Raw genomic sequence first — 15,605 nt, 5'->3', positions numbered from 1 at the left:
GTGTTATTTTTCTAGCACTGATGACGCACTCAGTGCTTTAGTCCAGCATGGTCACCAGGGCTGGCTTAGACTTGCTGGGGCCCAGGGCCAGCACCAAAGCCCAAGACCCACCGAAGCTGAAGCCCGAGCCGCACCACCTGGCACTGAAGCCCGAGGCAGCGGGGCTCAGTGCTCTAGTCTACAAGACACAAATACAGATCATCCTTCCTCCCTGCCCTGAGGAGTTGAGGTTTTACTTTCTTTTAAGGTGCTTAACAGGTGCAACATTGTCACTCTGTGTCCTCAACCACCTAAGGAGCTCAGAATCAGCAGGCCATTTGCTTTGGCAAAGATGCAATCTAAAATCTCTAGGGAGAAAGGCCTGAAGCAACAGTGTTCCATGACTTCCTAAATCTGAGTGTAGTGGCCAGTCCATTCCCGGTATGAAAATGAAACAAAAGAAACCACTGTTTGCCATTGGTTTTAAAAGTGGAATGTTTTAAATGTACTTTATCTTACAGTGTCCTGAGATTCCTCTGTGTATGATCTGCTGGGCTTAGTTGTCACAGGCCTTACTGGCATTACCCAGTGTACTGACACTGAAAGTTAGTGAAGTTACACCGGCATGAGAGACTTGGTGGTGGTGACAGAGACCTGTTAGTTATTTTACTAGACCAAACTGAATGCCTGTTTGCAATATATGAATACAGTAATTAAATAGCAACAGCATAAGTTAGCACTTATGGGCCTGATCTTAGTAACCCAACTAACATGAACACACAAGTGCATGTTTCAATGGAAATAGATTCACCCATATCACACACTGATCATGCTTTGGAGTCAGTCATGTTTCTTACACTGAAAGCTCTTCAGGCTAGGCACCATGTCTGCTTCAATATATAAGCTTATAGCACAATTGTTTATAGAGACGTCACCTAGGCCATCATTACCAAACATGGGGGCTCACATTTAGTGCCCCTCAAGCGATTCTCTCTCTTTCTCAGCCCTCTCTCTAGCTTGCACCTTGGGCCACACCAACCCCTAGTTGTCCTCAGGATCAAGGTGGGGAAGAAAGATGGCATGAGGCCACTTAACGGAACTCAGGTACATCTGGAGAGCAAACCCTGTATTCCCGGAATCTGATGCATTAGCAAAGTGGTTCAACTGTATCAGAAAAAAAGACATTTTAAATTCATACCTGTGACATTATCTGTCTACTTATCACAGTAGCTAAGAGTGAAAGGTCGCTGGCTCTACACATGTGCTCTAGAGGAAGAAGAAAGTACAACAAATCCTTTCCCACAGCACCCCTGTGCAAAAGCAGCTAAATTAGGATGTAAGTGCTTGAGGAAGCAAGAAAGAGTAGTGGGGCGATTAGTCCTACCAGCAGTACTTACCAAACAGCGGGGGCTTTGTCACGTCCTTGCACACTATGTGCCCTGGAAAATGCCAGCTGGTGAGGAAAAGCAGGCGATGGCTTTTGAAAGGTGTATCAAGACCTGCTCCTCACTGTGCTCATCTGGAGCCTTATGGAGAAATAACATTTCCCTTCACAACTGCTGGAGGGGCTGAATCCTACTCGTGGGCTCCACAGGCGCTCAAGACAATAATCTGGCCAGGAATCTTGCTTGGTTCATATTAAAAAGAAACAAAAACCAACATGCATGTGGCATTTGGAGGGCACTTCCTTCCAACAGATGGCTCAGTAGCAGAGGAAAAGGAACCAAGTGTTGTCCAATAAGCAAATCTAAATGCACCACAAAACCTATTTTCCTGTTCCCTAAAAATGTTTTAAATCAGATTTAGACAATTGAGTTTTCATATTTTTATTCACAGAATGTAAGCAGATGGAATGTTCTTACTTGTGGTTTCATGGCAACCAAAGGTGTGCTAGGTGCAAAGGCAGTATGTCCCGCTTCTGCTCTCTCTGTGCAGTGACATGACATTCCACCAGAACTATAGCAGCTGTGCAACACCCTAACCCAAAGAGCCAAAACCACACCACTAGCCAGGGTGGGTGCTGGGCTGCTTGCATTACATTCCCCAGTGTACAGTAGCATGGGGAACAGGTCTTTCCCCACACAGAGCCCAATCCTTCTGTTTCAGGCAGTGGTAGTTTCCCCATTCGCGTCAGTCAGAAGAGACAGAAATAAAAAGTGCGCCCACCGGTCCGTGTTTCTTTATGCCGATAAACACTTTGTTCTTTAAAAATAAAATAGGATCTGGGTCTCCTTTCACTCACACGGATGTAAATCCGGAGTAACTCCACTGAAGTTAGTGGTGTAAAACCTGCGTCACTGAGGGAAGATTCAGGACTATATACTACAGTTTATACATGCAGGTGAGATAGCTAGACATAAAACTACCCCAGCTTTGGGATGAAATTTGAACAGTGCGTGACAATACTGCACTACAGTGTAGGGCAGAAATTGAATACCATATTCTACTGAAAATGCGAGGAGAATTTAAGTAACAAAATGCAATATAATCATCTAATCATACTTAGCCACAGCAACTTTCTATGTTAACATACCGTAAATTCTTCTTAATATGAGAAAAGCACCATAGTTTGGAAACTCCTATTGATGTAGGTCCTATTACACCCTAGTGATTTTTAAGCCGAACAGCTATCTCATCTATTTGGGAGTTTTGTTTAAAATCTGTGGCAAACTCTTGCCCGTTGATTATAGTTTTACTGATCACTGGAATAAGGAGTTGTAGGTTTGGGCGCTAAATTCCTCTTACAACCCGCATTAAAACTTCCCATAAATAATATTTCTTTACGATTGAATGCAAATATTAACGTAAGAAAACAGAATAGAATAGGATAGTGCTTCAGTTCGAGGTTGTCTCTTTGTGTTTTGAGGACTCGCTCTGCATGAATATAAAGTGTAATATACACTACTGTACTCTTGGGAGGTGCCATGCCCTAGGGACTAGAGCGGTGGATTAGCAGGCAGGAAATCAGTTCAGCTCTACCACTGCGTGATTTTAAGCAAGCGACTTCTCCCTTCAGAGTCTCTTCCCCACCCGCTTTGCTTAGATTGTAAATTCTTTGGGCCAGGGACTGCCTCGCTTTGTATGTGCACAGGGCCCAGCCCAATGGGCTCCCAGGCTCATTTGAGATTGGGGCTGCTAGGCTGTGGCGCTGATGACCCTGGGAGTCCTCTGCGAGGCTCGCCCCCTTGCCCTGGTTTCTGCAGAGGAAAGGGCACAGTCAGGCACGGATCCGCTGGTATGGGGCCCGACCCCTGCACAGGGGGGCCGGGTACCCACTGAGGTCCGGCGCTCCCTGCTGGCGCAGCTTGGCGAGTTGGTTCTACCGTGGCTGCTCCTTCTCTTTGCTCGGGGGCGAGGCGCAGCGGCTGCCTTGATTTCTCTGCTTGTGTTTCGGCCGACGGCCCTAGCGCTCGCCCCCCGCCCCCCCCAGCACCTTGCTGAGAAATCAACAGACATAAACTAACCAACGCGCGAGGCTTTCCGTCTCCCACCCAGTGCTAATTACCCTGCGCTGGGTCCCGGGCAGCCACGCGCTCCCCTTGCCGGCGTCAGTCGGGCCGGATCGGGAGATCCAGACCCCGCCAAACCGCGCGCTCTGCGCCCCGATTCCGCTTCGCCTGCCCCGCTGCGCTCCGAGTGCCCGGGCAGCCCGGAGATGCCGCGTTGGGTTAGCGCCCAGGGCTTTCTCCAGCGCCCCCCGCGAGCTGCTGGGCCCTGGGCCTGAGCCCGGCGTGTCTCTCCGGCCAGGCAGCCCCGTGGGGGCGAGCCCCGCTCTGCCCATACCCCGGCCGGCACTGCGGGCTGCTCCACATCTTGCTCCTGGTCTCCAGCCAGCCCTGCCGCTGCAGGGAGGGGGATCAATCCACCCTCCTCCCCCCACGCCGCCAGGCTGCCGGGGGTAATGCAAGCCAGGGAGGGGGAATCAATCCACGCCAGCCTGAGGCTCCCGCCCCGGCGCTGGAGCTGGGCTCAGATAATCCCCCGAGGGGTTGCAAGCGCCCCGGCAAAGCCGGGTGCACTGGTGTAGATCCGCGGGTGATCGCACATTTCTCATCGGCAGGCGGCTGTCGGATGCCCCTCGTTACCTTCCTGCGTCAGCCCCAGGAACCCTATTGGCGGGGTCCGGATCTCCCGATCCGGCCCGACTGACTCAGACAAGGGGCGCGCGTATCTGCCCGGGACCCGGCGCAGGGCGTCCAACCTGATTCGCTGAGAAGCGTCCAAAGGATAGGGAAGCTGCGGTGACTCGAATCCGATTTACTGGCTCAGCCACTCTGGGCCAGGAAGGGTCTCCCGATTGCTGCTTCGTCGTTGCCAAGCCACACCGAACTAGGAACAAAGTCTGCAGAGACACCCAAAGGAGCCCAACATCTTCCAGGGAAGAAGGGCAGGAACATTACCAAGGGATGCTCTGGCTGGTTAGAATCACACTGTCTAGACCTCAAATCCTGAGCCCAGCCTGGTCCCACAACAAGTCATTTCACATAAGTAGTTAAATGTATTAGTGCTTTCCAGAGCTGAAAAATCAGAGCCAAGTCTCGAAGCTCTGGGGCTTAGGGAGCTGCCCATACGGAGCTGTTCCGACAAAGTTGGAAAGGAGCTCTGGTCCATGGCTGAGCGCCTGGGTGTTAAGAACATTCACATAATAATAGGTAATAATCAAGAAATTCAGGCTGACATTTGAATAAACTTGCGTTCTACTGGGCATTACTACTTGATGCCTCTATTTGCAGGTATTTTATTGGCTACATCACTGGTTCTTTCTTTCTTTGGTCAAAGACTTGAAACTAAACTTTGCATTGATCTCAGGATTTATCCAGCAGCGCATGGAAAGAAGAGTCGATTGCTGCTCCGTGTCTAGCTAATAGTGGCGGAGTGGGTATTTTGGTAGCCTGCTCCCAGTATCTGAATGTCTCAATTTGCCTGCCTAGAAGATTTTAAATGACAGATCTCATCTATTAATATAGAGTCGTTGGGACCCGAGTCTGCGGTCTGTATGCAGGTGAAACGCCTGTTAACTAACTGAAAAGCGACTGTTAACATGAACCGATCCGTTATGCTACTTATTTACTTAATTTAATTCCCCCCCTTTTAGGTGGGTAGCTGCTGAAATATCACGTTCCTTTCCCACCAAGTGCCTATTCTGCGGTTGTTGGGATACCGAGGAGTTTCCCGTATTGGGCAAATAGAGTCAGGAGGCGGAAAAAAAGCTCGGTTTCAGCCGCAGATAGAGACGGGCTACTCAGGCCTGGGCTTCTGAAACCCAACTGCTGATCACCGGTGCAACCAGCGCCCTGCGCGCTCGGCCGCGCCAAACACTACACTGCAAGGAAGGCGCTCAAACCCATCTCCCCAAACCCAGTGGCGGCCGTGAGCGCCACGTGCTAAAGGAAATATAACCCCACCCCCCCGTACACATTTTGCAATCTCAAAAACCTGGACAGATTTTTGTGCTCGATTTACACAGACCTAAATTCCGCCTGTGCTAGTGCAGGCGCGGGGAAGAGAATATACACCTACCTCTCCCCCTATGCCTGTGCGTATGAACAGCCAATGCGCGCGGGAACTGGCTTCATTTTGCACAACGATTTGTGGGTGATGCGACAAGCGCAGCCCCGGCAGCCTAACACCAGTGCAGCGGGAGCCCAGATGGAGGCAGGGATCTCTCATCTCTAACGATGGACCAAACCAGACAATCCGATCTATGCTGTAATCTTTGTCATTTTCCTCCTTGCTGATCAGGGCGGCCATGCAGTTTGCAACCGCTCCCTGCCAGCAGGCGTGTCCCAATTCGCATCTGGTTTCCTTGCTGGTTTCAATTAGACTAGTGCTCTAAGCCAGTGGTTCTCAGCCAGGGCTACCTGTACCCCTGGGGGCAAGCAGAGCTCTCCCAGGGGGTACATCAACTCCTCTAGATATTCGCCTAGTTTTACACCAGGCTACACAAAAAGCCCTGTCGAAGTCAGTACAAACTAACATTTCATACCGACGCTGACTTCTTTCTACTGCTCTATAGGCTATACACTGAGATGTAAGTACAATATTTATAGCCCAATTGTTTCGTGTTATAATTATATGGTAAAAATGAGAAAGTCACCAGTTTTTCAGTAATAGAGTGCGGGGACACTTTTGTATTTTATGTCTGTTTTTAAAATAGTTTTTAAGTGAGGTGAAACTTCAAATCAGACTCCTGGAAGGGTGCCGTAGTCTGGAAAGGCTGAGAGCCACTGCTCTGGGCAGCTTTTGAGTTACTTTTTTGTTTATGTCAGACAGATTTTTTTCTTAAGAAAACAAACAATCACTCAAAAAACCTTTTCCAGCGCAAAAACCCTCCGCATATTCTACCGCACAGCGAGATCTTTCTCCAGGGACTTGGGGGGTGGGGGATTTGGTTGGGAAATACGGAGCAGACTGATACTGTAGCTGTTAAATTTTCTACTCACAGGCCTTCTGGACAGACCGTATGCACACAACCCCCGGAAAGCTTTTACATGTACTCCGATAGGAAACAAGAATAACAAAGAAAACAAAAACTCCATCAAAGCACGGCTAGTGCCAATATAGTTCGTTTGAAAACCGGATGGCATAACATGGCCCTGAATTGTGTGGAGGGCTATTTAAAGGCAATTGCTGATGCTCGTGCATTAAAATAATAATACCGCTTGTTCAGACGATCACTTGCCCTTCAGTCTCTTCTCCTGCCTTGCATTCAGTGCGAACTCTCTCTCTCCCCGCTCGAGGAGAGGAGTCGGTTCGCCCTGTCCTTGCTGAAGGTAAAACAGCCCAAAGCGCCATCCTCCTTGTTGACTTGGAGCTCGCTTACGTTCAGTTTAATATTGTTTTTAATTAAACCTCAGCATCTCCACGGGCAAGGGCCAGATCCTGCACTCGGTGGGCGTCCCAAGTTTGTCGTGCGGGCGTGCCGGGTGCCAGCGGGTGTAAATCTCAGGGGGTGCTAATTCCAAAGCCCCGCAGGTTTAACATGCGCTAGGGACTGCTTTCCACGCGCGCCCGCGGGGTGTGCGAGGCAGCTGCAAAGCAGGCGTCACTGACATACACAGCACACTCCCCAAAGCCTCCTGCGTGCGATCCTTTTTCTGAAGACACAGACAGAATTGGTTTCTCAAAACTTAGCTTTCTCCCATATAAGCCCACCTATAGATGAGCTGATATAGAGAGACAGGTGTTTCCACACAGATCACCCCGGCGCGAGAAAATGCTCTAGCGAGCTAGCTAGCCAGCGGAAGTTTTGAGTCATCAGTCCCGTGTCTCCAGGAAAACACAAGTGCACCCTGCAGAAAGTGTTGGTAATTTTTCTCAAAGGGGGAAAAATCCAGTTTAGAAGGAAGGCGAGGAGAGTGACCAATGTTTCGTGTGCCTCTCTCGGAAAACCACCGTCACTGTAGCTATCGGGCCGGATTTCAGAAGGGAGCATCCCCCACAACTCCAGATGAAGTCAGCGGGAGCTCGCGGGGCTCGGCTCCTTTGGAGAACCCGGCCCACCATATATTTTCAGTTTCATCAACTCCACCAAAACTGAACAGGAGATTGCCGCTTCCCCCTGCCATCCCCAGATCTCCATTGCCTGGAGTTTGTGCATCGCTTACTACTTTGATGCACGGGATAGTTAAGGGCGGAAAACTGCGCCTGTCTTTTTATTTCCCTAGTGTTCCTCCAGTGAGGACAGCTATTTCTACAACCTCCGCGCCCCGCTTTAACGTTGGCTGCAGCTGGACCGATAACGGGCCCCGGGGAGCTGCCCCCCACGATCAGCCTGTGACCTGAATCCCAGCCAGGCCTCCCCCCGCCCCCGCCGCCCCTTGCAGGAGAGGACATTTGCTTTGTTAAAGACGGGATCTTTGCAGAGGTGCTAACAAAGTAGAGCGAGGACCCCGCACCCCCATCCCCACAAACCACACCGAGCCTTTCTCTGCTACAGCCAAACAGCTTTAATGTTTCCACAAGGACACCGGTGTAACTATACAGCACAGGGGCTCCCCGGGGACGCGTGGCAAGGGTCCACCCGACACCGAGGCTTCGCACCCCTGGCCCCTCTCCTTTAACTCTTACCCTCCACGCGGCGCCTGCCAAGGCCGGGGGGGTCCTTTCACCGAGCGTCCTGCTGCCTTCGCGGGGTGGCGCTAGAGGGCTGGGGGGAGGCAGCGAGGCTGGAGGGGAGCAGCTCTCTGGAGGCGGCCGAAGCCAGGTTCGCCGCGTGGCATTGCTGGAGCTCCTCGTTCCCCGGCAGCTCCCCAGAGGACACCACACAGTCTTGGTCAGCGTCATTGCTGTTTCCTCCGCCGCCCCCTGCTCCCCTCTTTTTATCCTCTTCCTTCTTCCACTTCATCCTCCGGTTCTGGAACCAGATCTTTATGTGTCTCTCTGTCAAGTTCAGCATGACCGCCAGCTCCACGCGGCGGGGCCTGGAGATGTACTTGTTAAAAAGGAACTCCTTCTCCAACTCCAGCAGCTGCGCTCTCGTGTAGGCGGTCCTCGTCCTCTTATTCTCCTCTTGCTCTACCACGTAGGAGCCACCTAAAGAGAAGGGAGAGTTAAAATCTACCCACCAGGGACTAGGACCCGGAGCGACGCTGGAAAGGCGATAGAATCTTCTTGTTCAGAACACAACCGGGGTTGGGAGAGGGGAGAGGCAGGGTTTTCCCCAGGCTTCCCCTTTTACTCACAGGTGAGCGGTTTAATGGACCTTGGATTCTCTTTCGAGATCCAGACAACACTGAAATCACGGGCGTGTGGGTGTATTTGGTTTTTAACAAAACAGACTGAGCCCAAACCCCAGCGCAAATCCTTGTCTGCATCCCCAAAGGTTTACAAATCCGGCCCAAGAAATTGAGAGGGGCGTATGGATTCTGCCCTTTAAAGAATGAAACTAACAAGGAAAAGGCATTCCAGGGCGGAGGTGGATTTTTAAGAGCCTTTCTTTAGAAACACCAGCACAGGCCGAAGACACTAGTCCGAAGCTGCTCCGCTTGTTACCTGTAAATCCGTTTTAGCAGGGCGGGCTCCAGACCCCAGCGCGACAAGCACGCGCGTGGGGCGGCACTTGCCGGCAGGGGCGGCAGATTGGGCCGGCGGACCTGCCGCAGTCACGGCTGCGCTCCTCCCGCGGCTCCAGTGGACCTCCCGCAGGCGCCCCTGACAGCAAGGCCCGGGGATTTTACTCGGTGTCCATACCACACAGCGCGTTTGTTACTAAACTGGGGCTGGTCCGGCGGCTGCGGTTGAGCAGCCCCACGCGCGTGCTTGTCGCGCTGGGGTCTGGAGCCGGCCCTGCATGCTGTACCATCAGTGTTTGAGTGCAAATCCCCAGCTGAAATCAAGGTCTCAAAACTAACGAAATGATATGCCCCCTTGGGGGAAAAATAACAGTGCATTTGTGACAATGGCTGATGGTTACTGGCATGGGGCGATTTGTAAACTTCATGCTTTTCAATATCGGAGCTGCTTTTTGAGTGACAAAACCACCCGTTTGGGTTTTTTTTGTAAATGAAAACTCCCAAACACCTCACGCCGCCTCTCGCCCAGCGCACAGACTTTCCGAGACTCTGCCACGCCGCCATCTCGGCTACTGTACGAAAGTGAGTTTCCCTCGGCACTGCCAGCCGGAATCCCGGGGTTTATAATTCGGGTGCAAAAGTTTAAATTTTTTTTAACCGCTAGACCCGGTCTAATTTAGAGGCTCCTCCTTCTTTCCTGGAGCACCCCAAACCCCTCTGCAGTCAATGGCTCGTGGCTATTTTCAGTTCACAGGAGTGCAAAAAATATTGTTGCTCTAGCTCAAAACCTCGACATCACTTTTGACTTTACAAAAGGAAAGGCAGATTCCTGGAAAGAGAAGTTTCCTTAATCGGCGGGGAATTTGCCACGGATTAATCCAGGGGTAGGTAACCTATGGCACGTGTGCTGAAGGCCGCAGGTGAACTGATTTTCGGTGGCACTCACACTGCCCAGGTCCTGGCCACCAGTCTGGGGGGCTCTGCATTTTAATTTAATTTTAAATGAAGCTTCTTAAACATTTAAAAAAACGTATTTACTTTACATACAACAATAGTTTGATTATATATTATAGACTTGTAGAAAGAGACCTTCTAAAAATGTTAAAATGTATTACTGGCAGTGAATCCTTAAATCAGAGTGAATAAATGAAGACTCAGCACACCACTTCTGAAAAATTGCCGACCACTGGATTAGTCCCTAATCCAGCCATCATCCCAGTCTTTTTACAAAGGTAAATACAATTCCCCAAATGCTGGACCTGAAAAAAGAAAAGTGTCTGTTGTATTCACAGAGACTATGTTCCACTGGGATATTTGAAGAGTCTCATTAAAAAACCACAAACAAACACAAACAAAACAAACAAGAACACTGGATCCTGCAGTCGTTACTCAGACAGACCTGGCCAGTGACTGAAATAGAGAGCACAGCCGGATCGGGCCCTAAAGCCTATTGCAAGTAACTAATGGGAATGTAAACTCCCTAGCATAATAACAGCTGTGAATAAACCTTTGTGTCTGGTGTCACAATTCATGTGCAAAACCCATCCGGACAGTCCTAAAGCAGATACCTAGTTCCTAGCCACCTCTCCCTTTCTCTGGGTGTTTGCCGGACGATGAGTATTGTATGTTGGTGTTCTAAGGCAGTACTGTTTAATTAATTCATTATTGTCGTTTTAATCAAATAGCCTTCACAGCACACAAGATCTTTAGGCATGAAAAGGGAAAAGCTACTGTCTAAATTAATTATTAATTATTAATTATTATTATTATTATTATTATTATTGCTTGTTATTATATACCTGGCGGGGGGGAGGGGGAGCACTAATACCGATTTAAATAACACCAGCCGTTCGGTTTTTCATGCCACTCATTGTTAAACGTCCATTTTTAAAGTTATTATTATTATTTTGCCCGTTATTATAAAACCAAAAACGAATTGCGTGCAGAAAAAAAAAATATCGTCCGGCTGAGTGAAACTCAAAGGAGCACGGACGTTTAGAGAGAGTGTGACCTTAATCCGTCCTTTTGCCTAGGTATTGCAATACCTCTGTAAAGAAAAACAAGAAGATTTTTTGGACACTGCTGCAAATACCGAAGCGTAAGTGAGTGTCTCCTACGGACCGTGCCTCAGTTGAAGTCGGTGCCATAACTCCGAGCAGGGCCTGGTGGGTTTTAAGAACTATGTTTCTACATAGGCAAAGCTCCCAACGGGAATTCAAGAGGAAGTTTGCATGAGAAATATGAGGGCAAGGCTCAGTTTTGCTTTTCGTGGACTTTGTAAATTCTAATTAAAAACCACTTCACATAATGAAGGTCCTTCCGCACTGACATCAGGAACCCCGGGGGTTATAATTCGGGTGCAAAAGTTTAACTTTTTTTTTAAAACCACTAGACTCGGTCTAATTTAGAGACTCCTCCTTTCCTTGGGCACCCCAAACTCCACCGCAGTCAATGGCTACTGGCTATTTTCAGTTCATGGAAGTGCAAAAATATATTGTTGTTATAATAACTCCCAACCTCATATTCACTTTTGACTTCACAAAAAGAAAGGCAGATTCCTGGAAAGAGACGTTTTCCTTAATCGGCCGGGAATTTGCAAGGGATTTGTCCAAATGCCATTGACTGCTATGGGAAAAGGCTCAAGCCCCAGTTGTTTACGGTTATTTGTATGTAAGATATTTTTGATCCCATATTTGCTTTTACCAGTCTATGTTAACGTGTAACAAGGTGACGCTGCAGATTTCCCCCGAATCTTTGCATCGCTAAGAATCGGGCCCGTTTGTAGGAGATACCATTGCCAATAACCAGCTACGCCATTAATACAAATGAACTTAATTCCAGATAGTTCTTAAGGAAGCTGCTATTTCTAAATATAAGCACTCATTCATTCATACAAATATACGTATATAGTATATGTAATGTGCATATACAGGTGTATATACGTACATTTACATAGAATACATACTATATGCAAATTACATAAACATGTGTACAGATCATGTGAGTATACATGTGTGTATACATTATGCATGTGTGTGTTTACATTATATATATATACACACACACACATATGTTCTGAACCAAGCTTTTATGTCAGAAGCTACTTAGATTAATTGAAAAAGTCAGTATGGGAGAATCTGTTAATGATTTTTAGGTTTTAGGGATCTCTCCCTATATTAAACTACGAGAAAAGAGGACGCATATCTGGTTTCTTTCTGTTTATTAAACGCATGTGAAATAGCTATGATTTTAGCCCAGATCAAAACCCCTTCGAATATATTTGCCCTTTAAATGGGGGAAAGGAAAGACGTCCATTTCTTGTAGTTGTTTCTTTTCTTTTCAGGTTGTCAGGGTAAGGAGCAAAGAACACAGTTTGATTCTTGTTTTCAATTTAACGTAATTACCAGGATATTTCACCATTATTTCAATATTTCCTTACCTTTTCAACTGTCTGTTTGAACACAACCATTAATGTAATATTTGCTGTAGAGGTGTGACAGAGAGTGCACAAGGCACAGGGCAAGATAACATTGTGCAGCGAGAGACAGAAATATTGTTCTACAACGGAACTTTCTGTCCAGAGAGAGTTTCTTCCTCCTGGTTGCAGGCAGCTAATTCAATTTGTGTATTGTGTCCCCTACCCAGGTTTAAAAGGTTTCCACAGATAGGCATAAGTAAGGCTAAAACAACCGCATACAGACAAAAATTGAACGGCCAGGTAGGCGGGGTTGTGGCGTTATTTATTACAAGATTTAGAGTTTAATATTACTTTCAAAATGTCTTTTATTTTACTCTGTATATTGTAAGGGCATTTCAGGAAGCAGCTTGGCTGTGAGCTCTGCGGGACATTCTGGGCTATCTGGTTTTTACACAGTGAAATCAACGAGGGGCTCTCAAAGCGATGGCACAACGTGGCCTTTTCGTAGGATCTGACTGCGAGTAACCCTGGGCATTTCCACTGGAAGTTGTCCATTTCCCATCCGGCGCTCCCTCTGCCCTGAGAGCACTGATACAAGTGGCAAAAACTGCATATTCCGGATCAGACCCTGAAGTTAATGGTACAGCTCTCAGGGTGAACTCCTGGCCCTACTGTAGTCAAAAGGCAAAACTCCCATTAATTTCAATAGGGCCAGGATTTCACCTTCACTGGCTACACATGGAGGAAGATGGGGGGGGGGGCTGTGTTTCCCTCTGCCCTTCTGCTAGGCATGGATCTCCGCCTCGCATTCTTTGCACACCCCGCTGACTGCCAGGGGAGTTTGGGGCTGGCTACCACGGGACAGTGTCCCAACAAATTGAATATTTCCCAGTGACCGCATGGAATTTACAACTAACAAACTGGCAGTGAGATCAGTATAAAAGCACCTGGTCAGGTGAGTTGAAACAGCAGCACCCTGTGTGTTTAGCTTAGATAAGTATCAACTTCAGCCTGATACTTAGTGCTAATTAGTTAATTAGTTTAATTAGTTAATATTTGTTCAGTGCTTTGCAACAGTAAAGAACTATATAAGGACTAAGTATAATTCCAATCGCTTTGCCTTCACCCAGTAGAAAACTGAAGGCAGTTGAGATTTGTTCCTGAGCTTTTCTTTCTGACTGATTTGAAATGCGATGGCTTCATTAAAGGTATCATAACTGGGTCCATATTTATATTATATAAGAATTGCCAGACTATACTATACATACAGGTTTGAAATAGAAAATGGACTCGTAGATCTCAGGACATTGAAATACATCCCCATTTAAAACTGGTGCTATTGCTAATGCCAAACTGACCCCAACACTTCCTAAAACAGGAATTTTATGGAAGTGGAAGAGAAGAAACATTTACAGGACAAATCTTGCAAGCCTGGCTTACTTCATAGTGAAACAGCTAACAAATGATAGGGAATTTCCCTAAAGTAATCACACACGGGGCTATCCCAAACGTAAGCTTCATTTAATAACCCGAAGGGGAATTATTAGTGATGAGAAGGTTTCCTTGACATTGTACAAGACAGAAAGAGAGGAAGCAACAGCAGCAGCAGAAGAAGGCGACTATCTTACCGGTCCATTGTCCCTTCCAGGCGTGAGATTTGGTGGATTTCATCCATGGGAAAGGCAACTGAACTCTAGGTTCCTCTAAAACCCCAGTGTCAGTCCCATCTGCAAAAGGAATAGCTTCCTGGTGGGGATGAGGAAGCTGCGGGTGATGAGGGTGGTGGTGATGATGGTGATGAAGATGGGAGACCCCTGGATCCTCTGTAATGGGAGGTACCTCGTAGGGTGAAATGTCTGGCGGGCTGCCTTGTTCCAGGGCACCTAAAGCACTAGAGTAGGGTGTCTGCTGCTGCCTGCCCATGTAGAGGCAGGCTGGGGGGTTCTGGTTATAATCCTGTGCCTGGGATCTCTGAAACGCACACGAATCCTTGTAGATCTGGGTCGATGCATAATACTGTTCTTCAGTGTTCATGGCTAGAAGGGGACCTTAGCTAGTGAAACATCAGGTGCTCCCACTCCGGGCAGGTTGTACGTCTGCTTTGACAGGTCCGCTTCACCTGCGGGAGCTGATGCTGAAACAGAGACGGGGCCGTCCGAGGGTTGCCTCCCCATAGGCTCCACTTCTCCCCACGTGAGCCTGCCTCAGCTCCCCATTGGGCGGGGCGTTTCCCATAAGAAGAAGCCCTCGGTGGGTGGGTGAGTTTGTTTCGCTTTCCTCGGAGGGCTGGTAGCGCCGGTTCTGCGGCCAGCATCTTCACAGTGCGGACACGTAGCGCATCACACCGGGGCATGTGTGCTGGGGGTGAAAGGGAGTGGGAATGAAACACCTCTTTGGGGGGAGGGCAGGTTTTTTAGAATCTGTTACTCACATCGCAGCGATGCATTGCGCAGTTTCTGTACCTACGGTGTGTACAGAAAGAGAGATGTAGGGGGCGGGGGCAGAGGGAGTCCGGGTGTATATTATAGGTTTCAAGATAGTGCAGGTGGCTGTGCTTTCACTAAAGTTTGTCTAGGCTCAATCAACAAAAAGTGCCCAGGATTGTTGAATTTTAAACCTCTAACTTGGGAAACCCTATCTCCGTGTGTGAGTTAGATTAGGAAGGCCACTCGCTGCTTATCACATTGTCACTTACTTCGAGGTGGGACTCAAGAATTCAAGTGATAACGAAAACGACTCCTTTCTCAAAGCACATTGACTAGCCTCTGGTTCATTGCCTTCCACAAACCGGGGAAGTCAGATCTCTGCGTTTTCAAGTGACTCTGTATATCTCTGTGTAACTGTTTCTGTCTAGGCACACAGACACATCTATCAGCAAAACCACACAGGCATCACATAAACACACACGGATATAGATATTCTCGCACACAATTAGATATGCGCAATTGATTAACACAACACACACAATATCACAGCCCTCTTCCCCAAATATTGAGGAAAATGTTGTCAGTAGGTAGGTAAATTTGCTTGAAAAGTTGGGTAGACATTCTGTGTCCTTTTCATGTTCACTCCTTATTGTTGTGTGTTGTGTTAATATTTCACAACCTCTTTGTAAGGGGTAAATCCTAACGTCCTTTTTTTTTGATGCAGTGCTATTCAATTGCAAAAAGCGCTTGTGTGTACTTGTGTGTATA

General features: G+C 48.0%; 1 protein-coding gene across 1 annotated transcript; it reads right to left on the bottom strand.

The window, feature by feature from the left end:
* Positions 1–7,953: 7,953 nt before the first annotated feature.
* On the bottom strand, positions 7,954–14,540 carry PDX1 (pancreatic and duodenal homeobox 1). Its single transcript, XM_039500633.1, has 2 exons — positions 14,040–14,540; positions 7,954–8,514 (listed from the first exon to the last, which is right to left on the bottom strand). The coding sequence occupies exons 1-2, from the start codon at positions 14,443–14,445 to the stop codon at positions 8,087–8,089; spliced, it is 834 nt and encodes a 277-aa protein (XP_039356567.1). The 5' UTR covers positions 14,446–14,540; the 3' UTR covers positions 7,954–8,086.
* Positions 14,541–15,605: the final 1,065 nt, after the last annotated feature.

Source organism: Mauremys reevesii, linkage group 1, assembly GCF_016161935.1.
Source record: "Mauremys reevesii isolate NIE-2019 linkage group 1, ASM1616193v1, whole genome shotgun sequence".
NCBI lineage: Eukaryota > Metazoa > Chordata > Testudines > Geoemydidae > Mauremys > Mauremys reevesii.
Note: the sequence above shows the minus strand (reverse complement) of the source record. Positions and strands in the feature narration are given on the sequence as shown.